Source organism: Natator depressus, chromosome 11, assembly GCF_965152275.1.
Source record: "Natator depressus isolate rNatDep1 chromosome 11, rNatDep2.hap1, whole genome shotgun sequence".
In the NCBI taxonomy this organism is placed as follows: Eukaryota; Metazoa; Chordata; order Testudines; family Cheloniidae; genus Natator; species Natator depressus.
In genome coordinates, this window is record NC_134244.1 from 57,861,791 (window position 1) to 57,883,878 (window position 22,088).

Below are 22,088 nucleotides of genomic sequence, written 5' to 3' on the forward strand. Positions count from 1 at the left end.
GTGGCTTTGGATGAACTGGATGGCTTGGCAGTTAGCCATGAGCATTATTGCTGTGACACCATGTGAATACTGCTAGAGGAGGAGGAAATTTTCCAGCTAGCTCTGCATGATAATTTCCTGGAGCAGCTTCAGTTGATGGAGTGCCACTTCTGGGCTTGGCCAGCTCGCACCAATTGGTGGGACAGAATAGTGCTGCTGAACTCTGATGACGCCAGCAGTGGAAGCAAAGATCCAGGATGCAGAAGGCTACTTTCCTCGAGATCCGTGCACAGCTTACCCTAGAGCTGCAGTAGTGAAACACCTACATGAAAGTTCCCCTCAGCATGGAGCAGCACGTGGAAGCTCGCCACGCCCGGTAGCAACTGCTCAGTAGCTAGCCGCCAGTTTGGTGTTGGTAAGTCAACTGTCAAAGCTGTTCTCATCAAGGTGCACTCTTTTATTGAGAGGCTGCTGCTGCCCCAGATTGTAAAGCTGAACAATGTACAGGACGTTGTTTTGGATTTGCATTGTTGGGGTTCCTGAATTGCATAGGGACCTTTACTGGGACCCACATACCTATTATTTGTCCCCACCCACTGGAGGCGTCAGAGTTCATCATCGAGCAATACTCCTTGCTGTTGATGATACAACGCCTGGTGACCTCCAATAGTTCACCACTATTAAGGTGGGCTGATCTGGAAAGGTCCATGATGCCAGGATCTTTAGAAACTCACCTCTGTTTTATGCAATGAAAAAAATTGAACTTTGGCCCCCAAAACTACTCTGGACATTAATAGTGTTTTGATTGCTCCTGTTATTCTGAGAGACCCAGCTTAGCCTCTGCTTCCCTAGTTTATGAAACCTTTCACTGGCCACTTAGAAAGGAGCTGTTTAACTATACTCTGAGTACCTGCAAAATGACAGTGGAGCATCCTTGAAAGCCTAAAGGGAAGGTAGAGGTGTCTCGTGACAAGTCTGGAAGTTTCTGAGTAATACCTACCTTTGTCATAGGTGTCATGGGTGCTTGCTGTGTTTCGCACAACATCTGAGAGCGAGGGAGAAAACCTCCCTGGTGGGTGAGAAGCAGAGGTTAAGAGACTTTCTAAATGATATGAGCAGCCAAAGAGGGTGCCTTTGCAAAATGCACCAGCGGCTCAGGTTTGGATAGGCTGAAGAGATCTTGGCTGTCTGAGGGAAGGCCTTTTCACCAGAACCTGCAGCAGACAGGTTACTTTCTGGGGGCAAACTGTCCAGCACATAGAGAGGTTCCATGGTGGCCTGCCTGGAAAAAATACAGTCCAGCTGCTCATAGTAAGTGCATGTGCTGTGAGCATTCTCAGCAGTTTTGTTTTTGTCTTCAGAGCTCTTTGGCTTTGACGCAGCACTGGGCCAGGCCCCAGAGTACCCCTTCTGCATTTTCTGCACATGCCATTCATAAATCTTTGCATTCCAGTGATTCCTGTTAAGATGGGACAGGACATGCCCTCTCCTCTCCATGCCTTCTGGAAAGGAAGTCCAGGACCTCAGAATGGGACTACATAGACGCATGGGTCATGGCTGGTATATTGGATTCAGTATATGAATTTGCTAGGAGCTGGAATTGCAAAGGGGTGTGTTTAGGTATGTGCCAGGGTTTAAACAGGAAAGTGGTCAAGATGACCCTAGAGCAGTGGAGTGCACACGGATAACCGAACATGCTCACCCAGATGTGAGGTAATGCAGTGTGGGATAATAGTGGGAGCGAGGTCTACCTGAAGCAGCACAGCTAATTCAAAATTAGGATACATCCACCAGAACCTTATAGCAGTATAACTAATTCTGAAAGTTCTGTTGCTTCCAAAGCAGGTTTAATGAAAACAGGATAAAGACACCAGATAAACTGAGAAAAGAACTTTTGTTTATGGATGTAAGTCAGTTTGTGCCAAAGAAACTAAATTTCAAATAAATTAAATAAATAAATAAATAATCCCTTCTCCTTGTATACACAAGCTCCAAAATGTATATGGATGGTGCAAATGTACATGGATTGTGCACTCGGGAAGAGGCAGAATCTACCACCAGTCCAGGCCCCAGAACAGCCACTCCATGGTAAGCCCACCATAAGTGATGTGCCCCTTCTGAGAGCACCTAACCAGTGGATCTACTTGCCCAACTCTTGAAAGGATCCTCTGTGCTATCTGTCACCCCTCCCACTCCCCAAACACAGAGAAGCCTCACTAATATGTTATGTTCTATGCCTTCCATGCCCTGGCGGGTAACATTTGTCTGTAACAGAGTCCTCAAAAGGCCAGGTGGCGTAATGGCATACACTCTAGCATACCCCTAGGACTGCCTCCCTGGATCACTTCCTACCATCTCCCCCTATATCTGCAAGCCCAACATGAGATAGAAAAAGACAAGTGAACCTTCAGCCCCAATTGGCCTCAGCCAGCCGACTTCATCCTCACACGGAGGCTTCTTCAGCACGTTTCTTCAGGAGCCCTCAGGATAAATAGGTCCATCTTCCTCCCTTATCTCAGCTGAGTTGCTCCCTTTTAAACTTCATCTCCATTTGCACATGCTCTGCAGGTTTGGATGGTTGGGGCTATCTGAGCTGAGTATTGTCCTTTAACCCTTTTGGGCCAGTGTGGGGTTTGGCCATCCCATTACATTGTCGCCTATTAATTTAACAAATTTCAAAATGTCTTAGGCTAGGCTGGGGCTCCTAATGGCCACACATTGTCAGCACCAGCTCCCTCTCCTATCAGCAAGCCAGATAGGAAGCTAATCTCCAACAATCAAATTAACCCAATACCATGATTTTTCCATCAGTGGGGAGGCAGAAGCAGACATTCCCCACTTCTGCCTCCTTGTGGTTGGCCAAATCTCAGAATGGGGCTAATTTCAGGCTTCCCACGCAGTCATGATTTACACAGGGGCTTAACATCGTAACATAGCAGCTCAACAAGGTATTATTTGAACTCAGTACTATCACTCTGCATGACATTTATTTTTCAGCATGTGGCCATGACATCACATTGAGACATGCAACAATTTTTGCATAGTGCCATGGTATCTTGACATCATGCTCATTTCACATGGCACTGCAACACTGCATCAGAATGCAGCACTGTGACATCATCCTATGTTAACATGGTGCTGCTGTGACATCATCCTATGTAACTCAGCACTGGGCTGTGACGCCAGCCTGCTTCAACACAGCCCTGTGGCAAGGCACCGAGACGTGGTGCTCCTGAAAGGCAGCCCCGCGAGGCTGGTTATGGTGCTGTTACTCCAAAATCTCTGTAAGGAATAATAAGGAGGTGACATATACAACAGGTTCGACTCCTACCAGCATCTATCAACTGGGAGAATTAGAAATCTGTGTGCCTCCCACCCATGTTGCATTGAAATAAAGGATAGAAAAAATATAACCTTAAACAGAAAGAAGATTTATGAAGGGATAGATACAACTGGGGGAAGATTCACTATGGGGAACACTACAAATACTCACAAATAGATTCCAACAAGGGGCATAAAGCCCAAACCCTTAAACTGTCCCTTGGTTAAACTAATAAATGCCCGAAAAATAATTACTGTCTCTCTCCTAGCTGCAGAAGGAGGGCACCGACAACTGATGGTTCGTCTCAGGATCTCTGGAACATCAGAGGATCTGGCGCTCTACTGCCAAAGCAGGAGATCAACAGATCTGAGCTGATAGCAAAGCCTTCGCTGGATCCTTTGGTGGATTACAGGAGTCAGGTAAGTATCAGAGTCCTTGACAGATGTTAGTAGCCGGAGTCTTGAGCCGATGCTGCGCAAAGAACCTGGACATGGCTGCCTCGATGGTGTACAGCCCCTGCGTCACCACTGACAGTCCCTTGTACGCTCTCTGTGGTGCACATTCCTGAGGCGCACGCTGACAGGCCCTGCCTCCAATCGGTTCCAGCCAGTTCCCTGTCCCTTAGGTTCTGTGAGGGAAACAGAGTTTTGGCGGGAAAATGCCATGAAGAAAGGGTAGCAAGATGGAGTTCAAACCCTTCCTATCATATGCACCATCTTGAATTTCTAAACTCCATTTCTAATTGCAGCAACATTCATAACGGAATATGACCATGTACCAAAATCACCTTACAGTGCCATTTAAAGCCAGCCCCATTGCTTTGCATTGCGATGTGGAACCAGGCTCTGCCAATGCAGCACTGCAGCGGGCCCGGGCAGGCAGGCTGGGCCCGCCCCGGGCCTGGTTGCAGGGTCAGCAATGGGCAGTTACCTGCGCTTTTACATGCGCGGCCTCATCCCTTAGCAGGGAGCCGTTATAACCGTTGCTAATAGGGTGAACAGGCAGCAAATGTGAAAAAACGGGAGAAGGGGTGGGGGGGGTAATAGGAGCCTATATAAGAAACAGACCCCAAAATCGGGACTGTCCCGATAAAATCAGGACATCCGGTCACCCTAGCTGCGAAACGTCTGGGACACGAGCAGGACCTGTGCGCATGCGTATCGCTAGCCCCCGTCATCCCTCTCTCGCGTTGGTCTTTCCCCGTTCCATTTCCAAGAAGACGCGGGAAGAGAAACCGCCAATAGGGGGAGAGCTCCCCCAGACCACGCCCCGAACTGAAGGCCTCGCCCCCTCCGTTCCGGCGGCACCGCCCCTCGGCTCGCGCATGCGCGGTAGGCAGGCGGCAGGTGTGGCCTGGTGCTGCGGGGCTGCTGGCTCCTATGAGCAGGCGCTGGCGCTGCTCGCCCGCCGCCACCGCGGTGCTGAGGGGCCTGGTCGGCTCGGCCTTCCTCTGCCTGGCCAGGGCCATGAGCCAGTGCCGAGCCCCGGCGACCTGCGGGGCGGGGCCCGCGGGCGGCGGCTCCTCCTCCGCCCGCCTCAGCCCCCCTTGGCTGCGGCTGCCGCAGGTGCCGGGCGCCGACCCCTGCCGGACCAACGACCTGTTGCTGCTGCTGCCGCCGGAGCAGCCGCAGCCGCCTCGGCATCATGTCGTCTATTTCCCGGGGGACGTGCAGGTACCTGCCCGGCGGGCGGGGAGATGGGCCGGGTGGGGGCCGCTGCCCCGGGCTCTTCCCTCCCCCAGTGCAAACTCATGGGGGCGGGGAGGCGGAGGTGGGGCCGCCTCCTGCCCCCCCCCAGGGAGGAGGAGGAGGAGGAGGGGGGGCAGACCAGCTGCCCCAGGTCTGTTCTCCCCCGTAGAGCCTCGGGGGGGGGGGGCTAACCTGCTGCCCCAGGTGTGTTCTCCCTGTACTAATAAAAGCCAAGTTAAACTAACTATTGCAAGGAGTGCAGAGTTTTGTTGTGTTATATTGGGGCATTTTCAGATTTGCTTAGCGTGCTGCTCTCCTAGCTCCTGTCAGTGTGTCCATTAGAAGGGGTGATGGGATGGATCACTTGATGATTACCTGTTCTGTTCATTCCCTCTGGGGCACCTGACATTGGCCACTGTAGGAATACAGGATACTGGGCTAGATGGACCTTTGGTCTGACCCACTATGGCCATTCTTGTGGCTAGCATTATAAAAATGCTGCTAGAGAGAAATACAGTCCTGTCCATTAGCGTGGACTATCAGTGTGCTTATCTTACATAGTATGCATTACAACTCAATGTTTAACTATATTGTGTGCTTGGATCTATTGGGAGCTACTTACATTTGGATACAGTGAGAGTTACTGTTGGATACAATTAAGTAGGGTGAAAGTCAATGCCTGATTTGTTTCATCTCAATGTAGTGTGTGCACTACAGTTCTGGTTAGAGTAAACAGCTACTTATTGTACAATTGAATTGGTTTATTAGGGTGAAAATAGATTTCGCTAAGATGATGCGTGTATGGAAATTATTTTTTAAAAATTAGTAAAACAATATTGGTGTGAAATCAAGTGGTCAAAAGTTAAGTTTGTTCTAGAATGTTAGCAATTTACACATACATTATCAGCAGTAATATAATCTAATGAGAAACAGGACATGGTCAATCTCAAACTGTTGAGCAGCATTAGCTCCTGTATCTTCTGGCTCTTGAGTGCTTGGTTTCTCAGCTCTAACATTCAGTTAACAGGGGGTGGGGGCAGGGCATAGATCAGCATTCATGTCGGGCTCCCTATCAGTGCCTGGGCAAGCTAAAGATCCAATTAGCAGACCAAATTCAGTGATGCATCCTGGTCACATGGCACTTGAGGCATGTTGCACATATGCTAAGAAGAAGTTAACTCTGACATTTACTCCCCATGCATTAATGCATTATAAAATGTTAAGTCTAGCTATTTAGATTTGGAAGCTAACAAGTTACACAAGTGAAGTTTATAAACTGCTTGAACCAGGGCAAGTAGGCTTGTTCTTTCACAGAAACACTTACCTAAATCCAGTCATTAATGTTTCTTGGCTTGAAAGTTCTTGACACTGACATCAATAATTGAGATGTTCAGTTACAGTAACTTCTGTAGTTACTTATTGTGGCAGTTGGGAGCATCTGAGTGGTTTACAGTCACTAACAAATTCATACTCACAACATATTTCTGAGGTAGTGAAATATTATTTATTGCACAGATGGGGAACTGATACTCAGATTGAGGCCCTGATCCTGCAAAGGCTTACCCATGTGTTTAGTGTTGTCTCTGAGTAGTCCTATTGACTTCAAAAAGAAAAGGAGTACTTGTGGCACCTTAGAGACTAAGAAATTTATTTGCATGCATCCGATGAAGTCAGCTGTAGCTCACGAAAGCTTATGCTCAAATAAATTTCTTAGTCTTTAAGGTGCCACAAGTACTCCTGTTCTTTTTGCAGATACAGACTAACACGGCTGCTACTCTGACTTCAATATTTCTACGGTGAAGAAAGCAGAAGAGTAACTTTTTGTTAGGGAAAAAAAACCCTTTTCCTCCTTCATAACCAGCATGAAGCGCAAAAACTGCACAAACACAATTTTATCTTACTTTTTAACCTTTTAAGGTTTGTGACTGTGCAAAGAAGCATAGACTTTGTCCTCTGTAAACTAGGTATGGCTTATCAAGATTTGTGTGTCATTTCTCTTGCATTATCCTTCATGAAAAGCTAATCAGTTCTATTCCATTAATAGAAATAGGACTGTGGAACACCACCCATAGTTCTCGGAGTTCTTTTTGTTTGCAGTATTAGCAAGGTGGATATAAGTGGACTGCATTAACATCTTAAAATGAAATGAGACTGATGATGTCTTTGATTAGTTTCCTGTGCATTTTTTATACTTAAAGTGATGTTACATTTTAAGTTTTAAGGCAAAACTATAATGGTAAATTAGTATTTTTGTGAGGCTGAATATAATTTAATGTAATCTGTAGTCTACAGAATCTTAGCCTTTTGAAGTGGGAATTCACCAGAACACAATAAATATCAACACTTGGAGACTGAATGTTGTATTTGGGTAATATTTTGCTATAATGTGTGCAGTGAGCAATATCTTTTCTTTAAGACTTGTTTAAGTTTACATATTTTACTTATCAGAAAAAAAACACATGCTTCCCATTTGGAGATTAACCTCATCCTGTGATCCTGGGTCAGGGGTGAAAGTAAGTTAGAGGACTTACGGGTAGGCCAGAGTCCTGAGCAGGGGGCGTGGCCTCAACTGGAAGAGGCAGGGTCTTAAATCCCCGGGCCCTTTAAATCTTGATTTAAAGGGTCAGGGCTCCAGCTGTGGTAGTGGCGGCTGGGAGCCTGGGGCCCTTTAAATCACCCCTGAGCTGCCAGCTGCAGAGGCGGCTGGGAGCCCTGGGACTTGGGGGCGATTTAAAGGGCCCAGGGCTCCAGCTGCTGCTACTGCAGCGGAGCCCCGGGCCCTTTAAATCACTGAGGAGCCCTGGGGGCTCCCGGCTGCCACCGCTACCCCGGGGCTCTGGGCTCTGGCAGAGCTTTAAAGGGCCTGGGGCTCCGCTGTGGTAGCAGCTGCCTGAGCCCTGCTGCCCGAGCCCTGGGGTAGCAGTGGCCGGGCTCCATCGGGGATTTAAAGGACCCCGGGGCTCCAGCTGTTGCTACTGCCCTGGCCCTTTAAATGCCCACTGGAGCCCCACCGCGGCTATCCCAGGGCTTTGGCAGCAGGGCTTGGGCAGGGATTTAAAGGGCTGGGGCAGTAGCAGTGGCTGGAGCGCCGGGGCTCTTTAAATCCCTGCCAGATCCTGCCCACCCCTACCCTGGGCAGCAGGGCTCAGGCGGGGATTTAAAGGACCCCGGGGCAGTAGCAGCAGCTGGAGCTCCAGGGCCCTTTAAATTCCCGCTGCCACTACCCCAGGGCTTTAAATTGCCCTCTCGGAAAGACGGTCCTGGTACGGTGCACCGGCTTACTTTCACCTCTGTCCTGGGTGTTGAATGTCTCAAAGACATACTTTTCAAAAGACAATCATGTATCCCTCTCTAGCAGCCAGACATAGCCCTTTCCATAAGTACTTGTGCTAGAGAGTCTGAAACAAACCGAGAGTTAAACCTTTGCTCACCAGAAACACTGCACTCTTACACCATAGTAATGTATTGTCTGTCTTGTTTCTTTCAGAACTATCGTGACGTTATGGTCTGCCATCCAGAAAACTTTCAATGGGAGTGCTGGAGTTTAGAAAACATTGCTACCATACTCGCTCACCGATTCCCTAATAGTTATGTTTGGGTTGTAAAATGTTCCCGTATGCATCTGCACAAATTCAGCTGCTATGATAATTTTGTGGCAAGCAATTTGTTTGGAGCACCAGAACACAGCAGTGACTTTGGAGCTTTCACACACCTTCATGCATTGCTAGTTAGTGCATTCAGTGTCACCCAGAACATTTTGCTGTCCCAAAAGAGTATGTATAGTTTCAACAAGGATGCAACGATAGCTGTTTGTAAATCAAAATCAGTTCCTACTACAAATGGCTGTCCAGCATCAGAGAGAGAGAGAAATTGGGAACATTCTGATAATTCTGCTATGAATTTTGGTACACCATCTGTTATAGGTGACGCATCATTTACCTTGATTGGCTTCAGTAAAGGTTGTGTGGTTTTGAACCAGCTGCTTTATGAGTTAAAAGAAGCTAAAAATGACAAGAACACAGATGCCTTTATAAAAAATATAAGAGCATTTTACTGGCTGGATGGTGGTCACTCTGGAGGAAGCAATACTTGGGTTACTGACCCTGAAGTGTTGAAAGAATTTGCAGAGACAGGAATTGCAGTTCATGCTCATGTTACACCTTACCAAGTGTTTGATACAATGAGGTCATGGATTGGGAAGGAGCACAAGAAATTTGTGCAGATTCTTGAAGAATTTGGTGTGCAAGTAGATAAACTGCTTCATTTTGCAGATGAAGTCCCTTCCTTAGATAACCACTTCAGAGTTCATGAAGTATTTTGAGACTTTGAATACACATCCGTGTACTGTATTCTTTGCAAAAGCACTTTTGACATAAGTCTTGTAGTGTTGACTTACCTTTTGTTTTGCGCTGACAGTCTCTACAGAAGAGTACTAAATCCATTATAGCGTGTTAATCTGTGTATATATATAAATTAATGTAGTATAAGAAGGGGCTTGGCAAGAGAGCCTGTATGCCTGTGCTGATATTCCTATAACAAGAGGGAGCGTATGACTCTTGGAAAAAAGTAACAACTGTCCATATATAGATGTATTTTTCAACATAACAGGTGGACATTTTTGTGTAAAATATTTGTATTTAATCTGAAGCTGATTTCTGTGGCCAAAATTTTCAACCCTGCTGCTGCCTGAAGTTAGGCTCCTAAGTCATATATTGCTGTCAGTAGGAGTTGTAGGTGCTCAGTACCTCTGAATGTCAGGCCACTTTAATTGGGAAACCTAATTTTGACCTCTTCCAGTAGAAGACAGCAATCTTTTAGCTTTCTGGGATAAAGGAAAAAATGATAGTTGGCACAGTCTTTGTTATATACTTCAATGCAAATTGTACTATTTGGATAGTTTAAATCTGCTAGTTCTGTAACTTTCAGTAAATGAAGCAAAAGTACAAATGACATTTACTTCTGGAATAATGGTGCCAATCTATTCTTCCTAATAGCCACAGAAAGGGCAAGGAGCTTATGAAGTTCCATTAACTAATTGCTAACCATCTGCCAGCGAGTAGCCTTTCATTTGGGGACTAGAGAATATTAAACATATAGGTATAATTTTTAAAATGACCAAGAATGCTTTCTAGTGTTTAGTTTACTATTGTTTCAACATTCCCTAGTCATATTGCTGCTTGACTAACTTTTACAACTCGTATGTTTTGACTATAACAGTTACCTGTGAGGTGTGTCAATCCAGTTGCATCTGAAACTGTTGGGCCCTTTTTGAAATTTGTAACAAATGGCTGTTCATCTAAATCAAGCCATGAAATATATTGTATGCTGGTATATATTGCAAGTTATATGGTAAATTCTAGAACATGTTCTTAATTTCACAAGAATTTTGAAAGATCAGTTTGTAGAACCATGATTGTTAGTATACTGCACACACAAAAAAGCTATATAGCTGTATTTTCAGAAGCATAATTTTCTATGCAACTTTTTTCTGACCAAAGTGCAAAACTAGACAAGTACAAAAGATGCTGTCAGCTAGTGTAGGCACAAAATTTGAATGTATTTCAAAACTACAAGATGGGTGAGGGATTGAATCTGTTGCCTTACATGTCTCTTTCATGTTTATCCAGGCGATAAATGAATCTTGGAAGCTTGGAAAATCATAACCCTAAAGATAGCCACAGCTGTTGATGGACTAATGGTTGTTTGAAAAAATATATTTTTGTCTAGAAGTGTGTAAAAACAATTGAGTTACAACCACCCTTGGTTGTGAATATGGAACTACCAAAAGTTAGTGTGGGTCTACTTTGAAAAGTGATAATGTACAAATTGCGCCATACTCAACTCGTTTCTTAATGGGGGTTATATCTGCTTGCTGAGGGGACAGTTTTTACTTTTTCCTCCTTTTAGCTCTACAATGCTGAAAGAAGGAGCAGGATTCTTTTTTCCTCATGCATCATCACACAATTGTTTAATTTCCACTCAACCTCCAGTGGTCTTGCACACGGGTAGCTCTGAGGTTATATGGATGTCAAACATAATTCAGCATGGACATATCTTACTGGTGGTGGTGTGCAAGAATGAAAAATCCCAGCTAGACATAAACACAGAGAAATCTTTTTTACTTAGCGCACTTGATATGGAAGCAAGTGAAAAACTTTGCACACTAAATACCATGTTTTACAGAGCCACTTTTCAGAGTAAAACTACCTGTTAAGGTTAAATCTGAGGCTTAAATGTTTGCTCATGAGTGAACAAAAAATTAGCCTATTCAGTAATTATAGATTAAAGTGCTTTAAACAATGGAGAAAATTATAGCATATAGTATATAAAATGAATTCATAATCATTAAACTTTCCACAAGGATGTGATAACCAGCTTCTGCTGCTGTTCGAGTTTCATTGGAAGCTTTAGCCAGCACTACCCCTTGACTATCTTTTCAATACAATTTTTACAACCCTTCTTTATATACACATTCCAAAATAGAGGATTATCCCTGGTAGCACTCTTAACTACACAAGAAGTGGGAATCAGGGTTTTTCTATTTGAAATATATGCTTTAAAGACGACAAAGCACACATTTTGTAGACTGTTTAATAAAAATCGACCAATTGAGAGGTCTTAAGCAAATCATCCACGCTTAGACTGAAAAATACATCTTATGCTCCTTACTGGTCTGGTGTGTGTGTAGTGAACAAACTTTTCCAAAGTTGTGCAGATATTAATCTTGGTACACAAAGAAAAGAGAATTGTCTAATCTGTAATAGGCACATTTCAAAACAATATTCAGTGCTAGCCGAAGTGGAAAGTTTCACTTTTAAGAGGATATTACAAACGTGTGAGAAGAGCTGTTTATACTGTTTGGCAGTGCTCTCAAGGTGTCTGGATGGTTGTCCTAAGTAAATCGGAATCATCAGTACAACAGAAGTGGCTTACAGTAGTCGGTACATTTGATCATATTATAGTTTCCATCTTTAAGAGTGGTTCTCGTTCTAAGATTTACTATTTGTCCCTATTTTTTTCATTTGAAATATTTTGGCTGTTGTATTTTCACTTTCTGTAGCCAGTTGCAGTGTTCTATTGGACTGTGCCTCTCATTCACTTCAGTGCATGCTAAAAATAATATGTGCAAACATTATGGAAAGTAAATAAATATTTTTATGGGGGAACCACCTCAGTGTGAATGTAAAAACTACCTGTATTAAACAAGGAATCTGCAGTTAAGTGGCATGAGGTATACTTTATTGTGGATTTCTGGAAATCTGTGTTTATGTACTGCTTATATCGAGTGTTGTCAAAGTGGCTTACTTAAGAAAGGCATAAGACGGTCTGCTGTTTGTCGTGAGGGACAGTAAAATATTTCTCCTCACTGTATATAGTAGAATGCCCTTTAGAACAAGACTCAGCTCTGTGAAACTGTCAAGGTTCCTCATTACCTATTTAGTGTAGAAGTGTGTATACTTTTAAATCTCTGGAACCTTCACTGTAGCAATTTTTTTTATCCCCCTTTGTTTTACTGATACAGCATCAACATGTAAGGATATGTGTAAAAATACTGCTAAAACATTAAATTTGAACACTTATTTGTATTTGTATCCACTTAATTATTCCATCTTTTATTTAAAAAATAGTCTAAAAGTGACTGACTAAACCATAAAACAGTCAAGGATTCTATTAGTGCTTTATACAAGTGTAAATGTAACAGTGTAGGTTTGTACTAAAATTGAATTTAAATTATGATGGAATTGTGGTACGGCAGGTTAAGCAGTGAAACTATACTACTTTGTTCTACAGTAACCGTTTAAAGAGAGAAGCTACCTTATGAGAAGTGGTCAGATAATTAACCAGTGTACAGCAGTACAGGCATTTTGATAATTTAGATACTATTTCTAAATACTGTAATGTACATTGCAGGCCCCTTGCAGTGTTCCCACGCGTGCCGCCCCCCCTCCCCCCCTAGGTTCCCTAACTGGGTCTTGGTTTTTCTCCCTACCCCTGCTCTGCCCTGGGCTCTCCATCATACCTTCCTTGTTCAGCCATTCCCAGTTTCCACCTACCACACACAGTGGATTCTTCAGCTCAGTCTTTTTAGCTCACTGTCTTTGAATGCCTCTTGTTTCTGATTTTGTGGCAGAGCGTGGATAAAGTTTCAGATCTACTTTCTCTACCATTTATCATTTTGTATACTGTTGTCATATCCCTCCTGTCTCTTCTAAACAGTCCCAATCTTTTCAATTTCTTTATGGAAGACTGTCCAAGGAATTCTCCGGCTGTACACGCTTTGTGGATTGGGGGAAGGAGGAGTATGGAAGTGTGTAATCACAGATCTATAGGCCTAGTCCCAACCCCTGCAAACTGGGCTTCATCACATGTAGGGGTTGTGCAGTCTCTGCACTGCAGATAGGGCCTTCTGCAGCTGCTGCATGAGTACACTCATTCTTACTGCTAGCATGAAGTAGTGCTGACAGTTCACTGCTGCTGTAGCTCACTACTAGACTGACAAGATACCCAGTCTAATCCTACCTCTCTGTTCTGCTACCAGGACCCAGAGGGGGCTATTTACAAGATGAAATCTTAATTCATTTTAGCTTAGCCATGCTACTTATCTCTTACCTTTCCTCCATAAACACCCACAAGACTGCTTACCTCACAGTATGTACTTTTAAAGAGATGCATTCAGCTTTCAGGAAAATACACACGGGGTGGGAATATAATGGTGCTGTCTTGTCCTGGGTGCTTAAGTTTATCCTTGTGTTTCTGTTTTGTTCCTCTGCATCCATTTTTCTAGCAATCCTGAGTAATTTTTTTTTGAGAGAAGGCTGGTTATATTCCCTTTCATATCGTATTTTTTATGATATCTCAGTATAGCCCAAAAGGTTATTGATTTAAGCAAAATGAAAAATCTTCCCTTTTGGCCAGACATGATAGAACTGTGGCAAAACAAGAGTCAACCTCAACAAATGGTGATACATCGGGGGGGGGGGGGGGGGGGAGGGAGAAATTACCTGAGAATTTGGATTGGGTGCTGATACTAAAGAATCCTGGAGAGAGTTTTGATCTTTACTTGCAAACAGCATAATGTCTCCAGTGACCTGCTTGTGTAGCAAGTTTGATGCACCAGAAGTTCAAAATAATGGCATTAGTAAATCCATTTACATGTCATCAACTGGGAACCAAAAATCGTGATTGCTTTTTATCTTTTCAAAGAACCCCAGGTTTTTGTGATCTGTGATTAGCTTAGTTTGCTTACTGCTGAATTTAGCTCACTTTGTACCTTACCTATTCCAAACAAAACTCAAGTGGAGAGAGACCACAGTACAAATATAATTGCCATTCTTAATGTTGAAAAGGAAGCATCTTTGTGAAAGATGCGTTTGAAAAAATGTCCTCCTCTAATACTCTCCCCCTTCCTTCATGTTCTCTTGGGGGAGGTACCGTGAGTTTATTGAACTGAAATAGAGGATTAACGAGATCAGAGCTTAGATGTGAGAGCTGTAAGCAGAGATCAAGAGGAGGTTCCTCACTGTGCCAGCTTTCCAGGATGGGGTTTTCCACACCAGCTTCATACAAGGAAGCAAAGTCCTGAGTGGAGTGGGTGAGCTGGGATTTTTTGAAAATAGTTGTGCCTTTCATTTGCCTGGTATGAGGTTTTGCTTTTTTATTCTTCTCCAGCTGATGATAAAATGTTTTCCCATCATATCTGAATTGTAAAGGGACACAGTTAAAAGTAAAAAGAAAAGGAGTACTTGTGGCACCTTAGAGACTAACCAATTCTAAGGTGCCACAAGTACTCCTTTTCTTTTTGCGAATACAGACTAACATGGCTGCTACTCTGAAACCAGTTAAAAGTAAAATATATTTGAGTCCCTCTGAGAACAAACTCTGTGCATCTCATATTAAACAAGAGATTCACTTTGGTTATTTCCTCAAATCTTGTCCTAATATTTCAGAAATTACGTAATTGAAGCTACTGCATCCTTTGCTATTTTCCTGTTCAAGAAACATGCCATATATACACAGTATAAATACTTTACTGAATGAACTCAGAAAACCTTGATTCATAATGTTAAAGGAGTTAGCCCTAAATCACATTCCCAATGTTGTTAGCTAGACTGAATACATAGTTCAGAACTGAGTGTTCATCTTTTTTATTTTAATTTGAATGTGATGTAAAAGTTACCGTTTCCAAAAGTTGTGACTAGTGAAAGTTATTTTTCCCCAAGCTTTGGGGGGGAGAGGGAGAGTTAATTCCATCCAAAATGTGTTCCAAAATGCAACACGCTTCCTTAGCAAAGATTTAGGGATTCAGATAGACTTTACAACCTAAATACACTTACTTTATGCCAGAAATGTAGGACAGTGACATTGATTTAAACAATGACAAGTGACATTTTATTTTGATTGAACTGAAGTCTGACTATTAAACCCTAATTAAAGTTTTATTTTTTTATTGGGGGGGAGGAGAAGTGGGAGTAGAGGAAGAGTTACGTGTGGAAGTATAACTTACATGACTAATATATAACTTCAAGCAGTAATTTAGTGCCAATTGAATGGCACTTAGTCACCACACTTTCTGATTAACATTTCTAATGAGAGCTTTCTAGTGGTTTTAATTTAATCATTCAACACAGTAGGGGCTCACAAATGTGAAAGTATATTAGGAAGTTGTTAAGCATTCTGTTAATAAGATCAGTTGAAATCACTTTATGGAAATGTTAACCCATTCCACAAAGGTAACATGGACCAGATTAACAAAGGAGTTCAGCGTCCAACAGCTCCCATGGGCCCGACTCTGGAAAGGAACCCTATCCAGGAACACACTTAAGCATGTGCTTAAGTGCCTTCCTGAATTGGGACCATTGAGAATAGTGGCTGTGAGATGAGCACTTTGACCACTTCAGTTAATAGCCTAAATGAGAACACAGCTCTCTTGCAACTCTGCACTAAATATGTAGGTACTGTGGCTGTCTTTTTCAAAGTGCTCATGCTGTTTTCTCCTTTGTGGTACTAAGTTTTTATTCCATAATAATATAAATGATGTAGTAACAAGCATTTCATTACTGCAGTTCCCACCACCAGTCATGATATTTGAATTTTAAACAGATCTAAATTACTAATACCCTTTAATCTAGAAAAACCCTTTTAATTGACTATATTCAAGATGAAAGTCTTGTCGTGGATAGTTGACGCCATGCTTTGTGGTGGAGTACGCCTTTTCTCTCTCAAAAAAAACTCAGCTCCCTGTTTGTTTCCACCCACGCACCAAGTGTTCTCTAGGAAACATGCTCTTAGTCCAGCAATGGCTTATCTGTCAGCAGCACAGCAATTTGGTTCTCAGGCGCATTTCTGATGTACAAACTGGCTCTGGACTGGTTTAATGGAAAGCTCTCCTAGCTGTTCAAATAACACTTTCCATGTAAACAGGCAGGTCTGTGGTCTTGTTTTCTCAGGCTCTCTCCCATCCTTCCGAAGTCGCCTTGACTTCGGTCACTCTCTCAAAAGATATCTCACAGAACAGTAACACTCCTTTCCACTTCTATGCTACATTTCAGACAAAGAACTCAAAGCACTTTGCAAACATCAAGCCTCTTTAAGGTATTATCTCTATTAAGAAATGCCTTCACAACACAGTGGCCAGCTTTCATGTGGTAAATAAGCACCCTGACTTTCACAATAAGCCAAAAATCAAACTAATCCCATTTCAAAACAAGGCTAAAACAAACTAATCCCTAAGAACCCAACACTATGTGACTAGATTCCCCCGGCATGCCGTCTGGGACTGTGGTGGGCCTGCTGTGAACCCTTGACTCTCTCCCCGCCCTTGCCCCGCTTGCCGGTAGCTGATCAAAAATAAAAAGGTACAAGCCCAACAAGCTAAAAACTAACCAACAAGCAACTCAAGCCAAAAACAAGCCCAATTTGTGTTTTTTTTCATGGGTTTGGCATGTCTGCTTCACAATTATCTGAAAACAGTCATGTGATGAGTCAGCACCTTTGTTTCTGATCTGTCAAAGGGCTGGTCTACAGTTTTTGTACAGATTTAACTATATAGATTTAGAAAATGCAGCCTCTAATGTGGATGCAGTTATATCATATTCTACTTTCAAGGTCTCCATTTCATATATAAGCGAACATTTCTCTCTTCAGAGTTTAAAAAAAGGGTTTTGTTTTCCTCTCACAGATTTTGAGGGGAGCTCTCCTATTTGCTGTTGTCTTGTTCCTTTTAGCACTGGAATACCAGACTTTTCCAAATTGCTGTCACCAAAGCAAGTATTATTGCAAAGTTTACCAAAATTTGGTCTAGGGACTAATGCAGCAGGCACCCCAAAACTGGGGAAAGGCAAATCGGGGTCCTTTAAATCCCCTGATGATTTGCCTGTCGGGCAGTGGGTTTTAACCTTTTTGCATTTTCAGAGCCCTAAAAAATTTCAAATGCAGGTGCAGACCCCTTTGGAAATCTTAGATGGAGTTTGCAGACCCCCAAGGGACTGTGGACCTCAAGTCGAAAACTACTGCTCTAGGGGGATTTTCAAAGGAGAGGCTACCACATGAAGTTGTCCATTCCAGCAAAACTTCCCTTCGCCAGCCATTATTGCTGGAAATATGTTGAGTTTCTGTAATGAAAGCTTTCAGCTTGGCCTCTGAAACACAAAAATCCTTTCACAGCAAAAACTGTCAGTTACGATACGAATACGCATTATTGCAGGTAATACCTGTAATTTTTGTCTGAGCATAGTACCATATGGACCAGCAGGGTGCTTTGCGTGAACAAGCTGTTCTTTTGTCTTAGTGTTTCCAACCTGCTCTAAAATGTTAAATAGGAATGTGTTAACAACACAAACACCAGAAAAAGAAATAATCTGCTCTCAGTCCTTGTTGCTCTGTCCCTCTCTGTGAGGGAGTAACAAGTGTCAAACCTTGCAGCCAGAGACCAGGATCTATCCCCCACACCATTATCTGTCTCAAAAATAAGTTGGATGAAGCTTACATGTATTTGCACAGCAAACAATTTTTGGAAATTGTAGGATTTAATTTATTCTTCCCATTATGATTAGCAGAATTTGCACTTATAATTGATGTTGGCCTGTGGGTTGAGCCCTGGTATACAAGTTACATTGTAGGAAATACACTGCCACTGGGTGCTGTGCATCTGTAACATATTTAGCCTATGCAGTGCATTTACTAGATGTCCAGAGATCTAAACTGGAAAAAACACATTCACACTCAGGGATTTGGGAAGTGACGTCTGTGTACAAAGAGTAAACGACAAACCTGCCAAGTAATTATTTTTGAAGTGGTGAAATAAGGGACATTGGTACCGTTAACAGAGTTTAGTATAAGGGCCACTCTGGGTAAAATCAAGCTTGCCTTACTTATGCTAGTATCCCCACAACAGGACTGCTTGTATAAGTGAAGCAAAAAGAGTTTCATCCTAAGCACTGAGAAGGGCTCCGCCTATTTGTCTACTTCTGATATTAAATGTTTTCATGACTTGTTTGGGTAACACCAAGGGTCAAACTCCAGTCCTATCAATAGCCATTGAAAACAATTTATACCAGAAAGATAGGCAGGGGAGATGAATATATAAATGTCTGTTGGACATTCCATTATGTGAGGTTTTTATTTCATTTTTTAAAGTGTCACATTGATCAGCCAGCTATATGCTTTATGATGGGTAGTTTAGATAGCCCATGCTAATAGTCTGACATTTATATTTTGACATGCATGTTTTTCATTTGATTTTTCTTTTCCATGGCAACTGTGCTAAGAAAAATATATAATGTATAACACCTATAATCAAGAGTTGCCCTTTGTAATCCTACCAAGGGTAAATATTGTTTTAAATTCTTTCCAGATGTTGGTTTGCAATCAAATCAGTTACATTTAAAATGTCAATCACCAACATTGTTGCAGTGTAACAAAACATAAGGGGGTGGCCAAGTTTTGACTGGTGTTTTGGGGGGTTGCCTACATTCAACTATCTCAACTTCACCTTCTATTATGACAGTATCATCCATCTTTATGGCTGTGTTATATGCTAGTTGAAGTATTCTTTGTGTAGTTATGTTAGAAAAATTAAAATGCTGGCAAATACCCAATCACAGAACTTTCTGGTTTATTGTGGCATAATTCCATTTTGCTTTGGGTCCCAGAAGGCCAAAATCCCACACAACACTTACGTGTCCACTTCCCAGCGTATTATTTTAGTAACTGTGATGTTAGGTTGATGTATATTCAGGAATCATCTTAGCTTGAAGTTATTCCTTGAACATGTTGCACCTAATCCACCACTGCACTACTCCAGTTTTACACCAACATGAGATGATGAAACAAACTCAATTTACTTCTACATAGTAGCTTCAGGATTTTCACAACTAGTCGTGTCATCATCAAATAGAAGAAAACAAAACAAAACAGATGACAAGAAGTGCTCTCAGATGTTAGGCCTAAGAAAAGGAATGATCACTGCTTCATAAAAAGGAAGATTTAAGATACCAATTCAAAATGGGATCATGCAAGCAGTGGTAAACTGTAAGCTTTTCCACTGACCTGCCTGGAATTGTGGGTAATCTCAGACCACAACACGATTGGCACCCTCGTTGGCAATGTCTGTAGAGAGGCCGTAGACTACAGAGCCCATAGAGAGGGAATGACTCATCCCTAGAGAGCTCCACCAGAACACTGGCAGGGGAGGGGGAGCAGGAGTTAGTGTTGCCAGAGGACGTCATCAGTTTCTATTTTTAAATATAAAAACGTAATGGTGCCACTTTAAGAAAGGTTGTGTGGACAGCATGTTTAAATGAATCCTTTTGTGTAAGACAAATAGCTGCATTTACTACAGCCTTTGGTTCACATATTAAAATATTCTGTGCCCTGACCCAAACTTCATGCTATACTAAACAAGAGAATTATTTCAAACACTGCACTGGGCCATCTCAGCCCTTGATTGCAATGAAGTTACATATAGAATTAATTTGGCCCAATTTTGGGGGGTTACAATTTTTATTTATAATAAAAGCCACCAAAGAAAAATATTTCAAAACTGCATCCTGAATAATTGTGGCCTAGAAGCCACTACTGCATGCCTTTACAGTAACTAGTACTACAGAAAATCTTAACACCCCCACCAGCGGGGACAGCATCAGGAGAAAGGGTGTTTCAAATCCACAGGGCCCTTCCTTCTCTTCTATTGCCCAGCCCCAAAGCGCTGTCCCCCATAAGACTATTGTCCTACCCACAAGCTGTGACACTCACAGATCAGTAACATGTTGACCGCTACTTCCTTCCTTATGAATTATTATTTGCATTACTGCAGCACCTAGAGGCCCCAGCCATGGCTTTCCAGCTCAGGTGACCGAAGGAGGACACTAATCACTATGTCAAGTTCGATCTTCCTCCTCGGGTATAGCTGGCCAGCAGAAGTCAGAATGACCTGCTGAGCTGGGCAGGGAGGAAGAAGGAACAGTGCAGGCCCCTGCACCTCTGTGGGCTGGCATTCTGGAAAGCTGCTAATGGTTGGCTGAGAGCAAGTTAAGCCTGAATTATCAGGCAGAAAACAGGTGGAGCTTGGCCCCTAGCCTGACACTGCTTTCTCTTTCTCCCCACATCCCAAAGAGGCCTCAAGGATGCTCTGTACACCCTTTCCAGGGATCCTTTGCTCCAGTCTGCGAGAGTCCTTGAGCCCTTTCCCAGTCCAGTGTCTGGATGCACAGATCCTACCTTAATTTCTCCCTCCCACCCCCACATAGATCTGTGCAGTCCTTTTAACTATAGAAGTGGAAATTTAGAGGAATCAAGTGTTTCACTGTTCTCACATTGCAATTCTGCCCTCCGTATGCATAACGTATGCACATCAAGATCGCCCGGCTGGTTACATTCATGCCTATTCATTAGGATGGCATTGTGCCCATACACATGGTGGGAAGTTATTTTCTCTAAGTTACAGCTGCCAACAAAAATGGGTTTAGATGAATAATCTGCACAGAGTTGCAAGGCCCAGCTTCTGCAGGAAGCCCCTGTTCTGTGCCTTAGTGGCACATCCCTCTTTAGTCCTGCTAACAGCTTTTGACAAGTCACAATTCTCAACCCTGTTGGAAGCATCAGACCGATCTAAATGGCAGATAAATGCCAAAACCTCAGCTACAGTTCTCTTACGCTGTAAGTAGTAAAATAGAGATATTTAAATGGACAATGGCAGCATGTCATATTTGTCAGATGTCACCTTATCATTCAGCTTACAAAACAAGAGCAACATTATAGCTCCATCCACCTGGAAGCAACAGGCTTGTATCTCAGGAATGGAGTCCACTTGCCAGATGCTATTTCTATTCATATAGTCACACAATACATCTCAACTCCTGGAGGGTTCTTGAAGTGCTCCCAATGGATTCCATATTTATGACAATATTACCAGGGTCTTCCTTCCAGCAAATCCCATAGCTGTAGAATAAAAACCTCACCCTGATTTATCAAGTACTGTACAACCGGCTGCTGCTAGCAGTGATGCAGTTTGGTGCAATAGCAACAGCTGTGGAGATAGGGCTCCTGATATAATAAAACTATGCAAGTTGGCAGGTTCTTTTCTTCGAGCTACAGCATGAATCTAAACTTTAAAAAACTCTGGCATAAACTTTGCCTGTAGTTTTTTGCTGTCCTGTGGGTGTCTGTGATGTGGGTGTCTTGGGGAAGTTGGGTGGATACTCTGTGTCTGCTCCCATGCTGTTGCTCATAGGAGTTATAGAAGCATTAAGAGGAAGATCTTTCAGAACAAGGGCAGTAACCATGCCAAGAGCAATCAGCTCACTTGGACCTTCCCAGGGGTGATGGTGTCTTTATTGAGCTTTTACCGTCTGAGCTGGGATTAAGGGAGATGCTTTTAGTAGTCCCTGTATGCCTCCTCTGAACCCAGCCCAGAGATCCAAGTGAGCTAATATTGAAATACTTCACTGTAAAAGACTCAAGGTTAAGTTCTAAGCCTTATCTTGTGAGAGAGCATATTTTTAAATGAAGACAACCAGAGATGTTTGTTTGACCCTGTTCAAGCATCAGAATATCTGCATGAGTTTCTCCGGCCATTATTTCTGCCTTCTGTTTACAGAGTG

General features: G+C 42.9%; 1 protein-coding gene across 1 annotated transcript; it reads left to right on the top strand.

The window, feature by feature from the left end:
* Positions 1-4,680: 4,680 nt before the first annotated feature.
* Positions 4,681-12,521, top strand: C11H2orf69 (chromosome 11 C2orf69 homolog). The gene is made up of 2 exons (XM_074966877.1): positions 4,681-4,974; positions 8,477-12,521. The coding sequence occupies exons 1-2, from the start codon at positions 4,681-4,683 to the stop codon at positions 9,308-9,310; spliced, it is 1,128 nt and encodes a 375-aa protein (XP_074822978.1). The 3' UTR covers positions 9,311-12,521.
* The last annotated feature ends 9,567 nt before the right edge of the window (positions 12,522-22,088 follow it).